At 41.1% G+C, this 14,421-nt stretch overlaps 2 protein-coding genes across 3 annotated transcripts in view; one reads left to right on the forward strand and one right to left on the reverse strand.

The window, feature by feature from the left end:
- Window positions 1-1,604, reverse strand: part of pola1 (polymerase (DNA directed), alpha 1) — a 58,595-nt gene extending 56,991 nt beyond the window's left edge. The window contains exons 1-4 of the mRNA XM_038726833.1: window positions 1,556-1,604; window positions 856-983; window positions 273-369; window positions 116-193 (exon numbers count right to left, since the gene is read on the reverse strand). Of these exons, the coding sequence (XP_038582761.1) occupies window positions 116-193; window positions 273-369; window positions 856-983; window positions 1,556-1,604 (352 nt within the window). The remainder of the gene's footprint in view (window positions 1-115; window positions 194-272; window positions 370-855; window positions 984-1,555) is intronic.
- A 2,056-nt stretch (window positions 1,605-3,660) lies between these two features.
- Window positions 3,661-13,947, forward strand: pcyt1ba (phosphate cytidylyltransferase 1, choline, beta a). 2 transcript variants are annotated; one of them, XM_038726878.1, is made up of 8 exons: window positions 3,661-4,117; window positions 8,631-8,730; window positions 10,464-10,580; window positions 10,732-10,883; window positions 11,584-11,662; window positions 11,767-11,909; window positions 12,284-12,472; window positions 12,673-13,947. In XM_038726878.1, the coding sequence occupies exons 1-8, from the start codon at window positions 4,037-4,039 to the stop codon at window positions 12,895-12,897; spliced, it is 1,086 nt and encodes a 361-aa protein (XP_038582806.1). In that variant the 5' UTR covers window positions 3,661-4,036; the 3' UTR covers window positions 12,898-13,947. The 2 variants fall into 2 exon arrangements, with proteins under 2 accessions (XP_038582806.1, XP_038582795.1); XM_038726867.1 differs by lacking the exon at window positions 3,661-4,117 and adding an exon at window positions 5,330-5,481.
- The last annotated feature ends 474 nt before the right edge of the window (window positions 13,948-14,421 follow it).

The following is a 14,421-nucleotide window of genomic DNA, read 5'->3' on the forward strand; positions in this document are numbered from 1 at the left end:
ATTGTCAAAAAATATATAATATATCACTCTTTGTACAAAACCATTCACTGTCCATTGTCCCACGCTCAAAATACATGTGCATTCTTGTATAACATAATACTGTATGAATATTTACCTTTGTTGTTTTCAACGACATCATCATCCAAATCATCGTCAAAAATTTCTCTCCCATCCTCAACATATCCTGTTCCGTCTGACAGAAGGGAAACATTCACGTTAGACCTCCACCTTCACACATATTCCCACAGTGAATCCAGAAGACTCGGACTCACCATCATCGATAATCCAGTCATCCTCTTGTCTGTCTCGTACTATCTTTGAGTACTGCTGCTCATCCACCTCCTCATACACACTTGTTAACTCCTCCACCTGGAAAATATTAATAGTTGACCATGTGAAACAAGCATTGCTGAATAATATCAGACAAAAATGCACTATTCACTGTTGGATAACAGTAGCAGGGGGGAAAAAAACACAGTACACTTTATTGCTTTTTTAAATTACGTTATTTCTGCAATCTTACAATTTTTATATGTCTGTATAAATATCAGATAAAAACTAAAAACAAGATAAGGCCCAGTAGGGAGGATTATTTCTATTTTCAATTCATCTGGTGATTATTATTTCAATTAATCAATTGTTTAGAGTGGAAAATGTCCTAAAAAATGTTTTTAAAAATTAGTCTAATGTTTAATTCAGTAAATATTTTAATCGAAACAGCTCATACTTGAGTGAAATCATGTAGCTCAAAGGCCAAGTCAGTACAAACTTTGCTAACAAGTAAGTTGATGAGGCTTTAGAGGAGTTGAACTAAATACAAACAATTAGGAATGATGTGCACAACACTTTTCTCACCTCATATTTGATCTTCTCCCCCATCTTGGCTTTCTTGAGCTGCTCCAGTGCAGACTTCCTCCCCACCTTCTCCCTCTTCTCCCGTCTGGAGCGAGACTTTGCCAAACCACAGGCATCACCTCCACCGTCTGAGGAGCGGAACACATCGACAAGATGATGCAGCAGCAGCAGGTGCGAACATGACAGCTTGAGTTGCAGATGTTTGGCCCCAGCACAAACTCCACTAATGTCAATTTGCAGTAAATCGTTTGAGGAGAGCAGGCGCACTAACACTGTTTCTTCTGCTCCAAAACTTACACACGAGGAGAAGTCTTACTACGTTGTTGGCATTTTGTTACGATTAACTCATTATTTCTGTAATGGATACGGGGAGAGTGCAAGTCAATGACTCTGTCTTACAAACAGCGTCTTGAAAGTTGCAGTGGAGACAAGGTCAAGTTAGAAAACAATCGTAGTCAGCTAAAAATTTGTTACGCTATGTCTGGCCGCTCTTGAACCTTAAACCTAAATACATATGGCAGCCTGTTAGCTAGTTAAAGTATATAATACGCATGCCGTATTAATGGCCTAAGCGTGTCCCTTGTTGTAACGTTAGTATGATAGTGGAAGCTAGCTAATGTGTTACCGTAGCTAACTCGTTCGCTTTACAGACGCGACTCCTCTAAAGGCAGCAAACTAGCAACGCGAAACAAGAACTCACCGCCGTCCGAAACGTCCATGTCTTTGTCTGAGTTTGATACCGGAGCCATGGCTTCGACTTTTTGCCTTTAACGTTTGTTCACTGACAGCAGGTCAACACAACAACAGCACAGTCCGCGCCAAATCGCCTTCCCGGGGAAAGTCATATGCAGGAAGTGACATCACATCGCTGTCAGCCAATAAAATTAAGCGCTGCCTCCGGGCTTTCCGCACGGTGGCGGTGTGGATCAATTTAACCGACTTGTTTGTTCCACAGTCTCCAGCAGTGGTCGAAGTGGCCCGCCAGCAATAATATCTGGCCGCGAAACTGCTTTGACAGCAGAAAAATAAAAAATAAATAAATTGATAGCTGGTGCTGAAATAGATCTCAGTCGTGACAGCTACAGTTAATATACCCGTCAAAGTAATTCTGCCTCCAAAATAAAAGCGATTTTGCGAGTTTAGTGAGAGCTTTAACTTTGAAAAGTTCTGAAGGACATTCAAAAGAGTCTCTGGCTTGCTTGACACACCTCTGAAAAAGCCGTCAGTAGCCTAAACGTGTGATTGTAGCCTATTCACCTGAATTTCCTTAGGGAAATGAAGCGTCCATAGGTTTATGAATGCGGTCCAAACACCGTGACGCGCACACACACTGCAGCACATGCTTTATTGTGAGTTTGTGCAAAAGTGTCCTTGTAATGAATTTGTTTAACAAGGGAGAAAAAATATCCGCAGTAGGCTATGTTGGAATCAATCAACGCTGCTAACGGGAGTCCCGCACACTACCGACTGACATAAACGAGCACACAAGTTGGCAATCCCTGGTTTACAGTGACATGTTTACTCTAAAGCACTTTTTAATTCAGTATATAGCTTATCTGTCATAACCAGTAAGTTACTCTGTAGTTTAAGATTTTATTTACAAAATAGCTACATGAAGATATGACGCAATACTCACCCTCAATAATTAGATCACCTACAATTTACCATAATCTATTGTTCTCAGGTTTTTCATTCCTTCATTGGATTAATGACATCAAAGTCCTGGGGATTTCCCTTTATTGCAAACATTTTTTTTTCACATACCAAACTTGTTAGACAATTAAACGCACTAACTAAACTAAACTGAGAGGTGGTTTCAGCATTTTTCCCCCATGAACACAGCTGTAGCCTATATGTGGCATGCAGATAATCAAAAATGTACCATGTTTTCACTCTCACTCCTTAAAGCTGGCAATTTAGTTTAGAAGCCTTTTTTGTTGACAGTAAATGCTCTGACACAAAAATGAAAACAAATCTGGTATCTGTGTCTGTCTGTAATAGACTCTGTCTACCTGTCTTGTCTATCTGTATACCTGTCTGCCCGTGCACTCACTGCACATAAAAATAGGCTTTGGAGGGAGGTATGAAGGAAGGGATTTAGGCTACTACTTTCACAATCTAGCTGTCTCTTAGTTTCCCCTACCTATCCCAGCCCACTTCCTAGGTTAGGCCTGTAGGAAATAGGAAATAAAATCTAGCCTATTGAAACTTTTATTTTACAATAAAAGTCAGATTCATCTGCAATATGTTTCAGATGTGAAGAAGTTCTGTAGGAAATATGTAGGTTTGTGTAGAACAAATAAACTTTTTTGTAAGATGGGCTAGTCTTTCCACAATTACAATATTTCTCTGGACACATATTGTCTGATGTCCCAGATAGTGAGTTCATAGTGTCTGTGTTTTCCTGGGAATAATACAAGTAGCCTAATTAATTAGGACTCTTAAATTGTAGGATTGCCATCAGGCTCCCTCCTTTTTAAAGGCAATGTCTATGCATGGCGATGAAGCCCGTTTCCATGGTGACCAGGCTGGACTTTGGAGGGCACAATGGGTTCCTGTCCCAGATTGGGGCCACATACACACTACAGTGCGTCCAACAAAGACAACACAAAGCGTGTTTTGTCCTTCATCCCCACAGCCTATATTGGCTTTTGTAGCAAATAACTGTATGATAATGTTATCCTGCTCCAAACAGGCCAGCAGGTGGCTAGGCATAGCATAGCCTAGTGGATTTCTGGACACATGATCAGAGTACGCTATATTGTTAAGTTTGGTAGGCTACTTAATTTTTAAAGTTAACTTTATAAGCTATAAAAGTGTTTTATCATTTTTGTTTTGATTGTAAAATTAGACTACAAGTTGTCAATTGCATCAGTAATGTCCTCCACTGTATAATAGGAAGAGGGTTCATGAATGTAGCTATAGATTAATAGCCGTATAGTCTACTGTAGCCTAAGGCTGAATGAACCGTGACCCACAGCTGTCGCAGCCCATCAGCTGTGAGCAGCTGATCTGTCCTCTGGACAGATTGGACAGACGGGCTGCAGTCGCTCTGCTGCACTTGCCCGCCGTGCTGGAGCGGAGACGAACTCCTGTCATCGACTTAACAGCAAACCAGACAGAAAGGCAAGTGGTAAAAGATATTCTTACTTTACACAGTTGTTAGTTTTTTTTGGACGCCATGGTGAAACAGCGACGCATCAGAGCGCGTTCGTGTTGCGCAGCTGTTGCGCCTCTTTGTTGCAGAAGAGGACCGCTGAAGGTAAGCTCGCATCCCTGCACAGAACATTCATAAATCCTGCATAGTTATTCCAGTCCAGTCGCTGCGTACAGCCTATGGTGGGGGAAAGGAAAAGAGACAAGTTTGTGTAGTTTGAAACATATACCCAGTTTGAATTTCTGTACCAAATAACAAATGCACACTCCAACGGTGCATCTGTCAAGTAGGGTGACAGGCAGAGCTGACCACTCACACATGGGCGCGACTGTTACAGCTAAAACGACGGCTATAGCCTGTATCTTCAACTTGCTAGCTACAGCAAGGCACTTAACATGTTAATTACCAAGCATTACAATACGCTGATAGTGTAACTAACATGCTTACCACAGAGATTTTAGGTAAAGTTTATTTGTTTTGTTTTTTGCAAACGTGCAATATTTATTTTCAGATCTGTTTGCAGCATTTATAAACGATGTCAGTTCACTTCCAATTTAAATTAATTGTATTACTAGTAATACTCTGTAACATCCCACTGATGGTGCTATGGGCCACTCCACCAATCCTCGCCGCATATACTGCCGGACTGCGGTAGCTATTCTCTCATTGGTCCTTTCTCGGAGCTCTCTCCTCTTTTCCGTCGCCATGGCGAGAGCTCACCAGCTCTGCGAGCGAAGATCGTTTATTTAAACAGCGACTCACTCACAGCAAACAAAGGTCTGACATGATAATCAGATACATATTTCTTTTCTCGTGTGCCATGTGGTCTTTAATAGGGGAGTGGTGATTTCCCTACAGTTGCACATAAATTGATATGGATTATTGTTATTGATAATAGATTCATGACAGTCTCTAAATCAATTGTATTGCCTTTGTCACTTTCACATAATTTTACAATACTGTAGCCTACAGCTTAAAGGCACCAGGGTATTCTACTGAAGGTGTCTCCTTCCCTTGTTTCTGTTACCGAACATCTGTATCTTTGATGCCAGATGTGCCTTGAGATTAATGACTCAAGTACAAAGTCAAGTCAGTGTTAAGCTGTCAATAGAGAGTAGCAAACATGTAGCCTATACAAAGGTCTGAAGGTCAAACTATATTACTATATTTGCACCAACATCAAATTACCAGCAGAGTTCATTCCTTACTGAGAAATAGCTGCAGAGTGGGACCTCTTCACTGCCTCCTCTCTGCAGCAGGGGATCAGAGAGGATGAGGAGGAGGAGAGGACAGAGAGGCAGAGCAGGGAGTGGGCGGGGGAACAGAGGAAGGAGAAAGAGACTGAGCGGTGAGGAGAGAGGCAGCCTCTCACTGATGCTGAGTCACATAACAGAGGGACCACGGCTGCATCCCATGAGTCTTCGGGAATCATGGAGGAGCTTGAACACACCTGCCCCCATCCCCGGACGGTAGGGCGTTGTTTGAGTGTGTGCGTGTGTTTGCTTGTGTGTTCATGTCTTGCGGTGCTTGTAACAGGGCGAGAGAGGAAGACAAAGGATCCGGCTTTCTCTCCCCTGTTATGAAACCGATCCCTCACAGCATGTGGCTGTGGGATATTCTCAGAACACTGAGTGGAAAGTGTGTGTGTTTGAATGAAGGAGGGGTTTCATGCAGTGGACAGCATAGCATGGATGTCCTGCTGAAGGGACACTGCGGCAGTAAGGTCGGAGAGCCTCCTGTGTGCTCTCTCCTTCTCTTTTCTTCTTTGGTGTAATCCTGGCCTTTTCCTCTCCTCTGTCTTCACTCCCGCCTCTCTCTGTCCTTCTGAGGCAGTCTCACCTTAACCCCCTAAGCTTTCTCATGCCCAACAGTCCCTCTATTCCCCCACCCCAGATTTAATCCTTCTTATGCCAGATGTTCTTTGCTTGTGCCAGAGAGGGCTTTACTGACCGCTCGTCCTGATAGGCCCGCGTGGGCCCCTGGCTTTACCGTGTAAAGCTTAAATGTGCAGCTTAGTGTTGGTAAGCCACCCCCCTCTGTTCTCACCATGCCCAAGGAATCATGGGTGACGAGGATGCTCCCTCAGCACAACCTTTTGTTGTTGTAGCTCTGGTGGCTGTAGCATTGAATTCTGACGCCTCTCAGATGGGAACAGACAGGGCAGCTCAGGAAATGTTTAACATGTCCTGACAAAATGTTCAAAGCCAAGTTTTTTTTAAAGAAAAACAAGGGGTTGGATGTACAAGGAGAGGGGATGTAGAGACCATTGAAAGGAGTCTCACATCTAACAATGTTAAAGATTAATGCCTTTGTTCTGTTCCTCTTGCAGCTGTAACTCTTTACCTCCCACTGTGTTGCAGGCTTTCATATAAGCTGCTACTTTTGACAGACAGTCGCATGCATGACAATTAAAACCCACTTGTCCACACTAAATAACCTGTTTCCAGACATCTAAATTGCTGCCCCCCCACCTCAGATTCTGCAGCGATTTATATAATTTACTGAAAGTGAAATGGCAATTTATCAACCACAGCTGATCATTGGGCACATTGCGACATACGCATCTTTATACTTGCTTTGTGTGTTTTTAGTGCAGATAAGTGCAACCTCCACAGCTCTTCAGAGGTGTATAATTCAAAATAAAGATCTTAAAGACTGAGCCAGAAGTGTAATTTGTCCAAATGTAACACACTTTGGCTGCAGAATCCTGCATGGTCGACAATAGGATTCCCACAATTAAGTTAAGGTGAAAAGGTTGTTTTATAGTGCTAAATTCTTTGGTTTTAAACCCTTGTTTAGTTGACAATGGCTTTACTCATACACCCCATTGTTGTGTGTAAATGATGAAGGTGACAAAATACATAAATGAGCATAAAGCTTCATTATTACACCAAATAAGGGGTATTTCATGATTTATGTGTTATATGGGCTGTGCATGAACAACTATATATATTCCTTTCATTTGCCAAAAAGTCATTCACAGTCAGAGAAAGGTACAGTATGTTGTCCTACATAGTGATGTGTACTTATGTCTGGGCTCCTTGTTAGACCGCCATTGTTTTTAACCTTAGGACGAGGAAAAGTCATGAAGTATCACAGCGATTAAATAATTTAAAGTATGTTTTTTGAGCTGCTAAAGACGCCCCTATGGTCTCCAGGGTCCCAAACAGAAGTTGACAGTTAAACGAGCTGCAGCACCTCCCATATGTTTATGTTTGCTTAGCAGAGCTCTCTTTTAAGTACATATGCAAAAAGAATCCTGGCGTGTTAATATTTAATGAATCTGGGGCCGTCACCTGTTCACAGATAATCCTGTCATGCAGACATAGATGACACATCTGTCCTCAGTGAGGCAGGTTTCTTTCCCCATCAAAAAGGCTTATGGTAATTGAGTATTATGGCAAGAATTTCAAAAAAAAAAAAAACGCTTTACATGTCCAAAATATTTGTAGGCATTACTGAAATGACCTTCTCTTGAAGAAATAGTCCAATTGAAAAACGGTTGACAGTGAGGTCTGTGTAATATCCAGATTAATGGGAACACAATTTCTGGGGGAAAATGTTGCTGATTTTATTTTTAATGTCATTTTTCATTACTGAAAGCAAAACTATCTACATTATAGGTGCCACTTGGAGGATATGTAAATTAAACACTGTTTGAAACACAGATTCTTCCTTTCAAAAAACGTTTCCCCGGGAAAAAAATCTACCTGTTAAGTCTCATTCTCCAAACCTGCACTGCTATTCAGAACCGTTCATTTGATAAAACGCCACTTCGCTCCTTTCATGATCACAGGTCTGACCCTGTCTGTGTCCATGGAACATGCCAGACTCTGGTTTTGTTGCCTTTCCTAGAGGACATGTTTGACGTCAGTTCCCTGTCTTTTCCACAGAGACTGAATCTGTTTCCATTTTTTCCTCCTCCTCTCACACTCCCACTGTTTTCTGCGCTCTGCCGACTCGGATTCTCTTTTTATCAGTGTGAATGAAATTCAATAAATCTTCCCTGCAGTCAACAGATGGCACACAAAGACAAATTTTCAGGCAGGCTCATACTGCAGCACTTTAACCTTGATGTAGCTATGACGAGTATCATCCTGTATATTCCTTTCTTATGCTGTCTGTCTTTGTTTCCATGTCCCACGTTATTCTGTCTGTATCTGCTCAATTTACATTTTTGTAGCTTAAAAATTAGAACAGTTTTCTCCCTGTCCTCAATCGTGACCTCTTCCATCTTATTCTTCCTTTTGAATATAGCTTATTCCTGCCTTCAACAACGATAGCTCTGTCCTTGTTGTCTGTCACATATTAATACACACAGAAGCAAATGAGATCAATAACACTGAGTGCAACTCTGCCTGTCTCTCAATCCATTGTTCCAACATGGAGCAGGCGTCAGCGGTGGTCAATAACATAATGGAGATTACTGTAACAGGAATGGGCATGAGAAGAGGAGACAGATTGTGTACCACTGAAGGGATAGGTGGCTCTGCTTTGAGGTGTTTGAGAGGTTGTAAAACCTAACCTGAGTCTCCTTCGTTCATCCATCCTCCAAAATAAGATATTTGTGCTGTATTCGGTCCGTAACCCGGTCTCTTTCTCCTTCTCTCTGGCTCAGACTCTGACAGAGCCTGCCATCTTTGCCAGGGAGACCAGTTGTGATTGCCGCGCCCCTCATGAGAAACTCACCATCGCTCAGGCCCGCAGAGGAACCCCAGGTACAGTGGACCTCTTCCTGCTTGGCTTCCTTCTCTAAACCTTTTCTTACAGCTTCTCTTTCTCTCAGCTGCCATGTTTATCTTCATCATCATATTCCTCAATTCTTCCTTTCTCTGTACTACATTTGCTACTTATAGTACTGCTGCTTCTGCTACTTTTTCTACTATTATATTGTACTACAACTACGTCTACTTCTGATTCTACTATCACAATTACTACTACTATTATTACTGATGCTTATCACCACAATTACCACTGCTATTACTGATGTTATGCTAATTGCTCCTACTACTACTTTTTCTACTACTATACTGTACTACAAGTACTGCTGCTAGGGAAGCTGCTTCTACTACTATCACTGAAGGTATCACTACTATTGCTAGTCCTTCTATTGTTGAATATTACAATTTTTAACTACTTCTGATACGCTTACTACTGATGCAGACTCTACTGCAACTACTGCTAGTTTTTCTACTACTACTTACTACTATTCCTACTACTACTGTTGCTTCTACTACAACTACTACTCCAGTCATGATACACTTTACAACTGATGCTAACGCTACAGCTATTCATGCTACTTTTTATGCTATTATACAGTACTACAGCTACTGTTACAGCTGCTTCCACTACTTCTACTACTACTATGACTATTGCAACTACTACAGTAACACATTCATCACAAATACTACCAATACTGATACTCTCATTACTAATGCTACCACTGCTACAGCAACTAGAAGTTTCACTTTAACTATCAGGTGCTACGAGTATTATTCAAATTCTACTACTGCTGCTCCTCCTCCTGTGTTTGCCACTGCTTTTCCCATTACATTCTTTATCATGGCAGTATTATCATCAGTGCTACTAATAATGATATTGCACTAAACCCAAACAGTAGTATTACCTTTTTAAGAAGGTATAACAACATAATACCACATATGGATGGATATGTGTTGGTCAATAGTAAAACTTCTAGTCACTCCTAGTTCTCCTGCTGTCATTAATGATGCTAACTATATAATATTACAGTAACTAATCAGTAAATCTGGATTATAACTGTCCTGGCTCCAGGCTATCTATGTACTTTGTGCTAATTTAACTGAAATTACTTTGGTAATATTAACCACTAAAGCAAAATTTTAGCCTTCACTGTTTTAGTTGTGTACTTGTATGTTGCATGTTACTAAACAAATGTGTTAAATAAAATGGACACACAACACACCTGGAGCCAGGTAGTATTCTATCATTGAGAAACTGTAGGCTACACTTTGCAAATAGAATGGGAGGAACTGGGTGTTAGGTGTTCATAGCAGCTCATGTTTACAATGGGGCTGCCTAGCGGTTTAATCTAGCCATGCTGATAATGAAAGGGATTTTACTCTTCATTTACTGGTCTTGGGGAGTACTGCATATGTGAAAGCCTTTTTGTGGCTCCCTCTGGAGTCTCAGTTGAGCACTTGATACAGTGTTGGTTGGAGCTGAAGACTACAAGTAAAGTGAATATGAGGCTTGAGGCTAACAACTCCAGGCTACATTTGTATTATTTTACTAATAGGCCTACATTTATTTTTCATTAATTAAAAACGTCCTTAAAGAAGATTTTGTTATTTCTGTCCAGGCATATGTAATATGGAGTCTAAATACAAGTATGCTGCATTTACGCTGCAGCCCTTACTCCCACTATGACACCGCAGTTATTTTTGATAAATGTGCTGTTGTGTGTTTTCAGTGGACCGTCCAGTCAGAGTCTACGCAGATGGCATCTTTGACCTGTTCCACTCAGGACACGCTCGTGCTCTCATGCAGGCGAAGAACCTCTTTCCCAACACCTACCTCATAGTAGGAGGTAAGACAAAGCCACTGAGATAACACACACACACACACACACACACACACACACACACACGGGTACACACACAAAGCCATATAGATTTGTCTGATAATGATTTATATGCTTTTGTGTTTTATGGGGTTTCCTTTCCATGCGCTTGGAACAGTGTGCAGTGATGAGCTGACCCATAAGTACAAGGGTTTCACAGTCATGACTGAGATTGAACGTTACGAAGCGCTGAGACACTGTCGCTATGTTGACGAGATTTTGCGAGACGCACCCTGGACTCTCACACCGGAGTTCCTAGAGAAACACAAGGTGTGTGTGTGTGTGTGTGTGTGTGTGTGTGTGGTTGCTTACATTAAACTGTGCATGTAGCATCCAGGAGCTGTTATTACAAAACCCACTAGGGCCAAAGGTAGATCCTAACTGAGTTAAGAGAAACCAACTTTTAGGACTCCCCAGAGAACTTCATAAGACATTTTAGCACTAAAAGTCTGAGAGAAGTTAGAGTCCAGAAGACTCTTAAATCACTAAATCACTAAGATCTGGACACAATGTGCCTCATTTGATTCTTATCATGATTAATAATTAAATCAGCTTACAACTCAATTGGACACTGAAAAAAATGCAGTTTGCAGTGCTGATAAACTTGAAAGCTCTCAGCTGTCTGTATAATATATATCTAGATACTGCCTAGGTATATATATAGATCTAATTTAGTTAATTTATTATTTGAATAATTTAATTTAATATTACATTTTTAAATTGATTTTAATTTAATTCAATCTTATTTTTAATTTGATAGAACTTTTTATGTTTAATTTACTGAGGACTCCTAGAGGTAAGATAAGACACTTAGTCAATATGTATCAAGGTCTTTTTGACACTTCAAACACTTGATATTTAATTTCAGTATGTATGTTCATATGAGTCTTTTTTATTTTTTTTACCTTATGTCCGTCTGCTAGTACAGTGTTTTCTTCCATACAGTACATGTCCTTTGATTGTTTCTCAGATCGATTTTGTGGCTCATGATGATATCCCATACTCCTCAGCAGGAAGCGAGGACGTTTATAAACACATCAAGGAGGCAGGTCAGTGAGTGACGCCAGGCATATAAAATAACTTTCTGCTCTTCCTCTCAAAATAAACAGTGGGCAGTTTTCAAATTCTGTGTGTTTTTATGTGTGCAAACCAGGTATGTTTGTGCCTACACAACGGACAGAGGGAATCTCAACATCTGACTTAATTACCAGGATTGTCCGAGACTATGATGTCTACGCCCGACGCAACCTCCAGCGCGGCTACACGGCCAAGGAGCTTAACGTTAGCTACATCAATGTAAGAGCATGATCAATTCTACATGTCTCCATAATGGTTTAATGCTGACAGCATCCTGACAAATATCCCTAAAATAGAGGGTATGTTAGTTCACTTAGGCAAAGGCAAACATTTGTTTCTCTACCCTGATTCAAATAAAGAAATGATGAGTGCCTTATGTATCACATGCGGAATATTTGTTATCATCCATTTAATTGGGCATGATTCATCATGAAATGCAGCACATTGTGTCTTTTAACTGTAACTGGTTACATAAAATTGGCTGTACTCCCCTTATGATGGTAATGAATAAGGCTACAATGATTAGTTCCTGATTGAGGTTCTGGATCTTCAGTTCAATTTGTGAGACTTGTAAAAACATTTAATCCCCTCAGGAGAAGAAGTATCGGCTACAGAACCAAGTGGACCGAATGAAGGAGAAGGTTCGCACGGTTGAGGAGAAGAGCAAACATTTTGTGTACCGCGTGGAGGAGAAGAGCCACGACCTCATACAAAAGTGGGAAGAGAAATCCAGAGAGTTTATCGGCAACTTCTTGGAACTTTTTGGACCCGATGGGACTTGGGTAAGTAACTCTTTGATAAGGGGAAAAACTGTTGTCATCAATACCATCATCATCTGTGGACTGTGGAAGTTGCATATCATCACTTTGTTCATACAAATACCAAAAAGAAATATCAGTCATTGTCTGATATTTTGAATAAGAAGACTGTGGACCTTTGTGCACTAACGTTCACTCTTTCTCTCCCCTCTGACCCTGTACAGAAACAGGTGTTTCAGGAGCGCAGTGGACGAATGCTGTCCTACGCCCTGTCTCCCCGAGAGTCGCCCTGCAACAGTCCTCCCCGCGAACTGTCCCCGCTGCGTTCTCCCTCACCCCCATCACCCCCAGCCCGCTGGCACACCGCACGGCCCTCTCCCCCAGCCTCCCCCAAAGGAGCATCTGCCTTTATAAGCAGCTTGAGTGAAGGTGACGAAGATGAGAAGTAGCTGTACTGTTAAACACATACATGTAAACACACACTTCACTCACAGTACACTGCCTGAGAACTGCTCACACACACACACACACACACACACACACACACACACACACACACACGTACTCCTACAAACACCGGCTGGATACTTAAACAATTCTCCTCAAGGAAGTTGCTAATATACGAGGCAGACGGGGATCATGGGAAATGAAGTTCTGCGCTGCGGAGCAATGAAGCCATCACGGTCTCTGTTGTCTGGGCAACAAAGCAGACAGAAGAAAGACAAAGGAAGACGAGGGTGAGGATTTACGTACACAGTGTCAAATAAGAAGGTCCAGAATGCCTTGCAGCATCTTTCAAGAGGATTTGCTTTGGATTGTCCAGGGCTGATAGAGACTGTCCAACAGCCTGCTCATAATATCATGTAATTTTTTTGTCTTACTCTGTTAAGATTAGCTTATTTTTTAAGATGCCAAGATTTCTTGTAACTAGTGACCACAAGATGCGAATAGGCACAAAGTTACAGATCATTGTGTGTGACATTTAGTTTAACAGGTTGTGTGAATCGACAGGAACCAAATTAATTCATCAGAGAATTAGGAAACAAAGAAAAGACACTGCACGCCCTAGATTAGCAGAGGTGAAACACAGTCAGTGCTACTTCAGTGCTACAGTGCATCATTTTTGCATAAAGGATTGGCAAAGAATATAACATTCAGCATTGCCCGGTACAGTTATTACCACTTTACCACATTCAAACTAATCCACAGAGCCACAGAAAATCATAACCTTGGGGATATCACCCTGTATGTTCCTAAACTTGATGATGATTGGTGCAAAAAAAGCTGCACTGAAATACAACTGAATATGGAAAACAAACGTTTTCATCACCTCAGCTGTACAGCTACGTTTGAAGTCAAACAATATAATCCTAGTTTTTAAGTTCACGTGAGAATAAGAGTTTTGCAATGAAAATGGCAACAAGATCTGAGTCTCGCCTAATCTGTAAAATGACTGTTAGATAGTCCTAAAATAAACTTGATTGTGGTGAGACAGAGAACAGCTTTCATGTATTAGCTTCTTGAATGTAAACCGTCTTTGAGACCACTCCTACAGTAGAGAGAAAATGTAATCACTAATTTGTAGTCACAAGCCATACAAACACACAAACCCTTCATCACCACACTCATTCAGTAGGCCACACAAATATCACATCTCACGGTAATCGATTGGTAGAAACATTTGTGGATTTTCAGCATTAAAAGCCATGTATTTTGTTTGTTTTTTGGACAGTTTTCCACGTTTTATCTATCAGTGTTCAGCAGACATTTTTGCTCTTTAGAATATGATGTCAGCTGTTAATCAAACCCGGCAAACTCGGAGATCAAGCCCTTTTCTAGGATTCTGATGATACTTGAAATATACACCAATTGAAGCCCTCCAGGTGAACTGTCAGGTCCTCAAAAGCCGGAGCATCACCCTAATGTTTTCTTTGCCGTTATTGGAAATGTATGTAACAAGTTTTATTTTTTTT

Source organism: Micropterus salmoides, unplaced genomic scaffold (genome assembly GCF_014851395.1).
Source record: "Micropterus salmoides isolate LMB-PRFRI ecotype aquatic unplaced genomic scaffold, ASM1485139v1 Ms_hic_scaffold_1, whole genome shotgun sequence".
Taxonomy (NCBI): domain Eukaryota; kingdom Metazoa; phylum Chordata; class Actinopteri; order Centrarchiformes; family Centrarchidae; genus Micropterus; species Micropterus salmoides.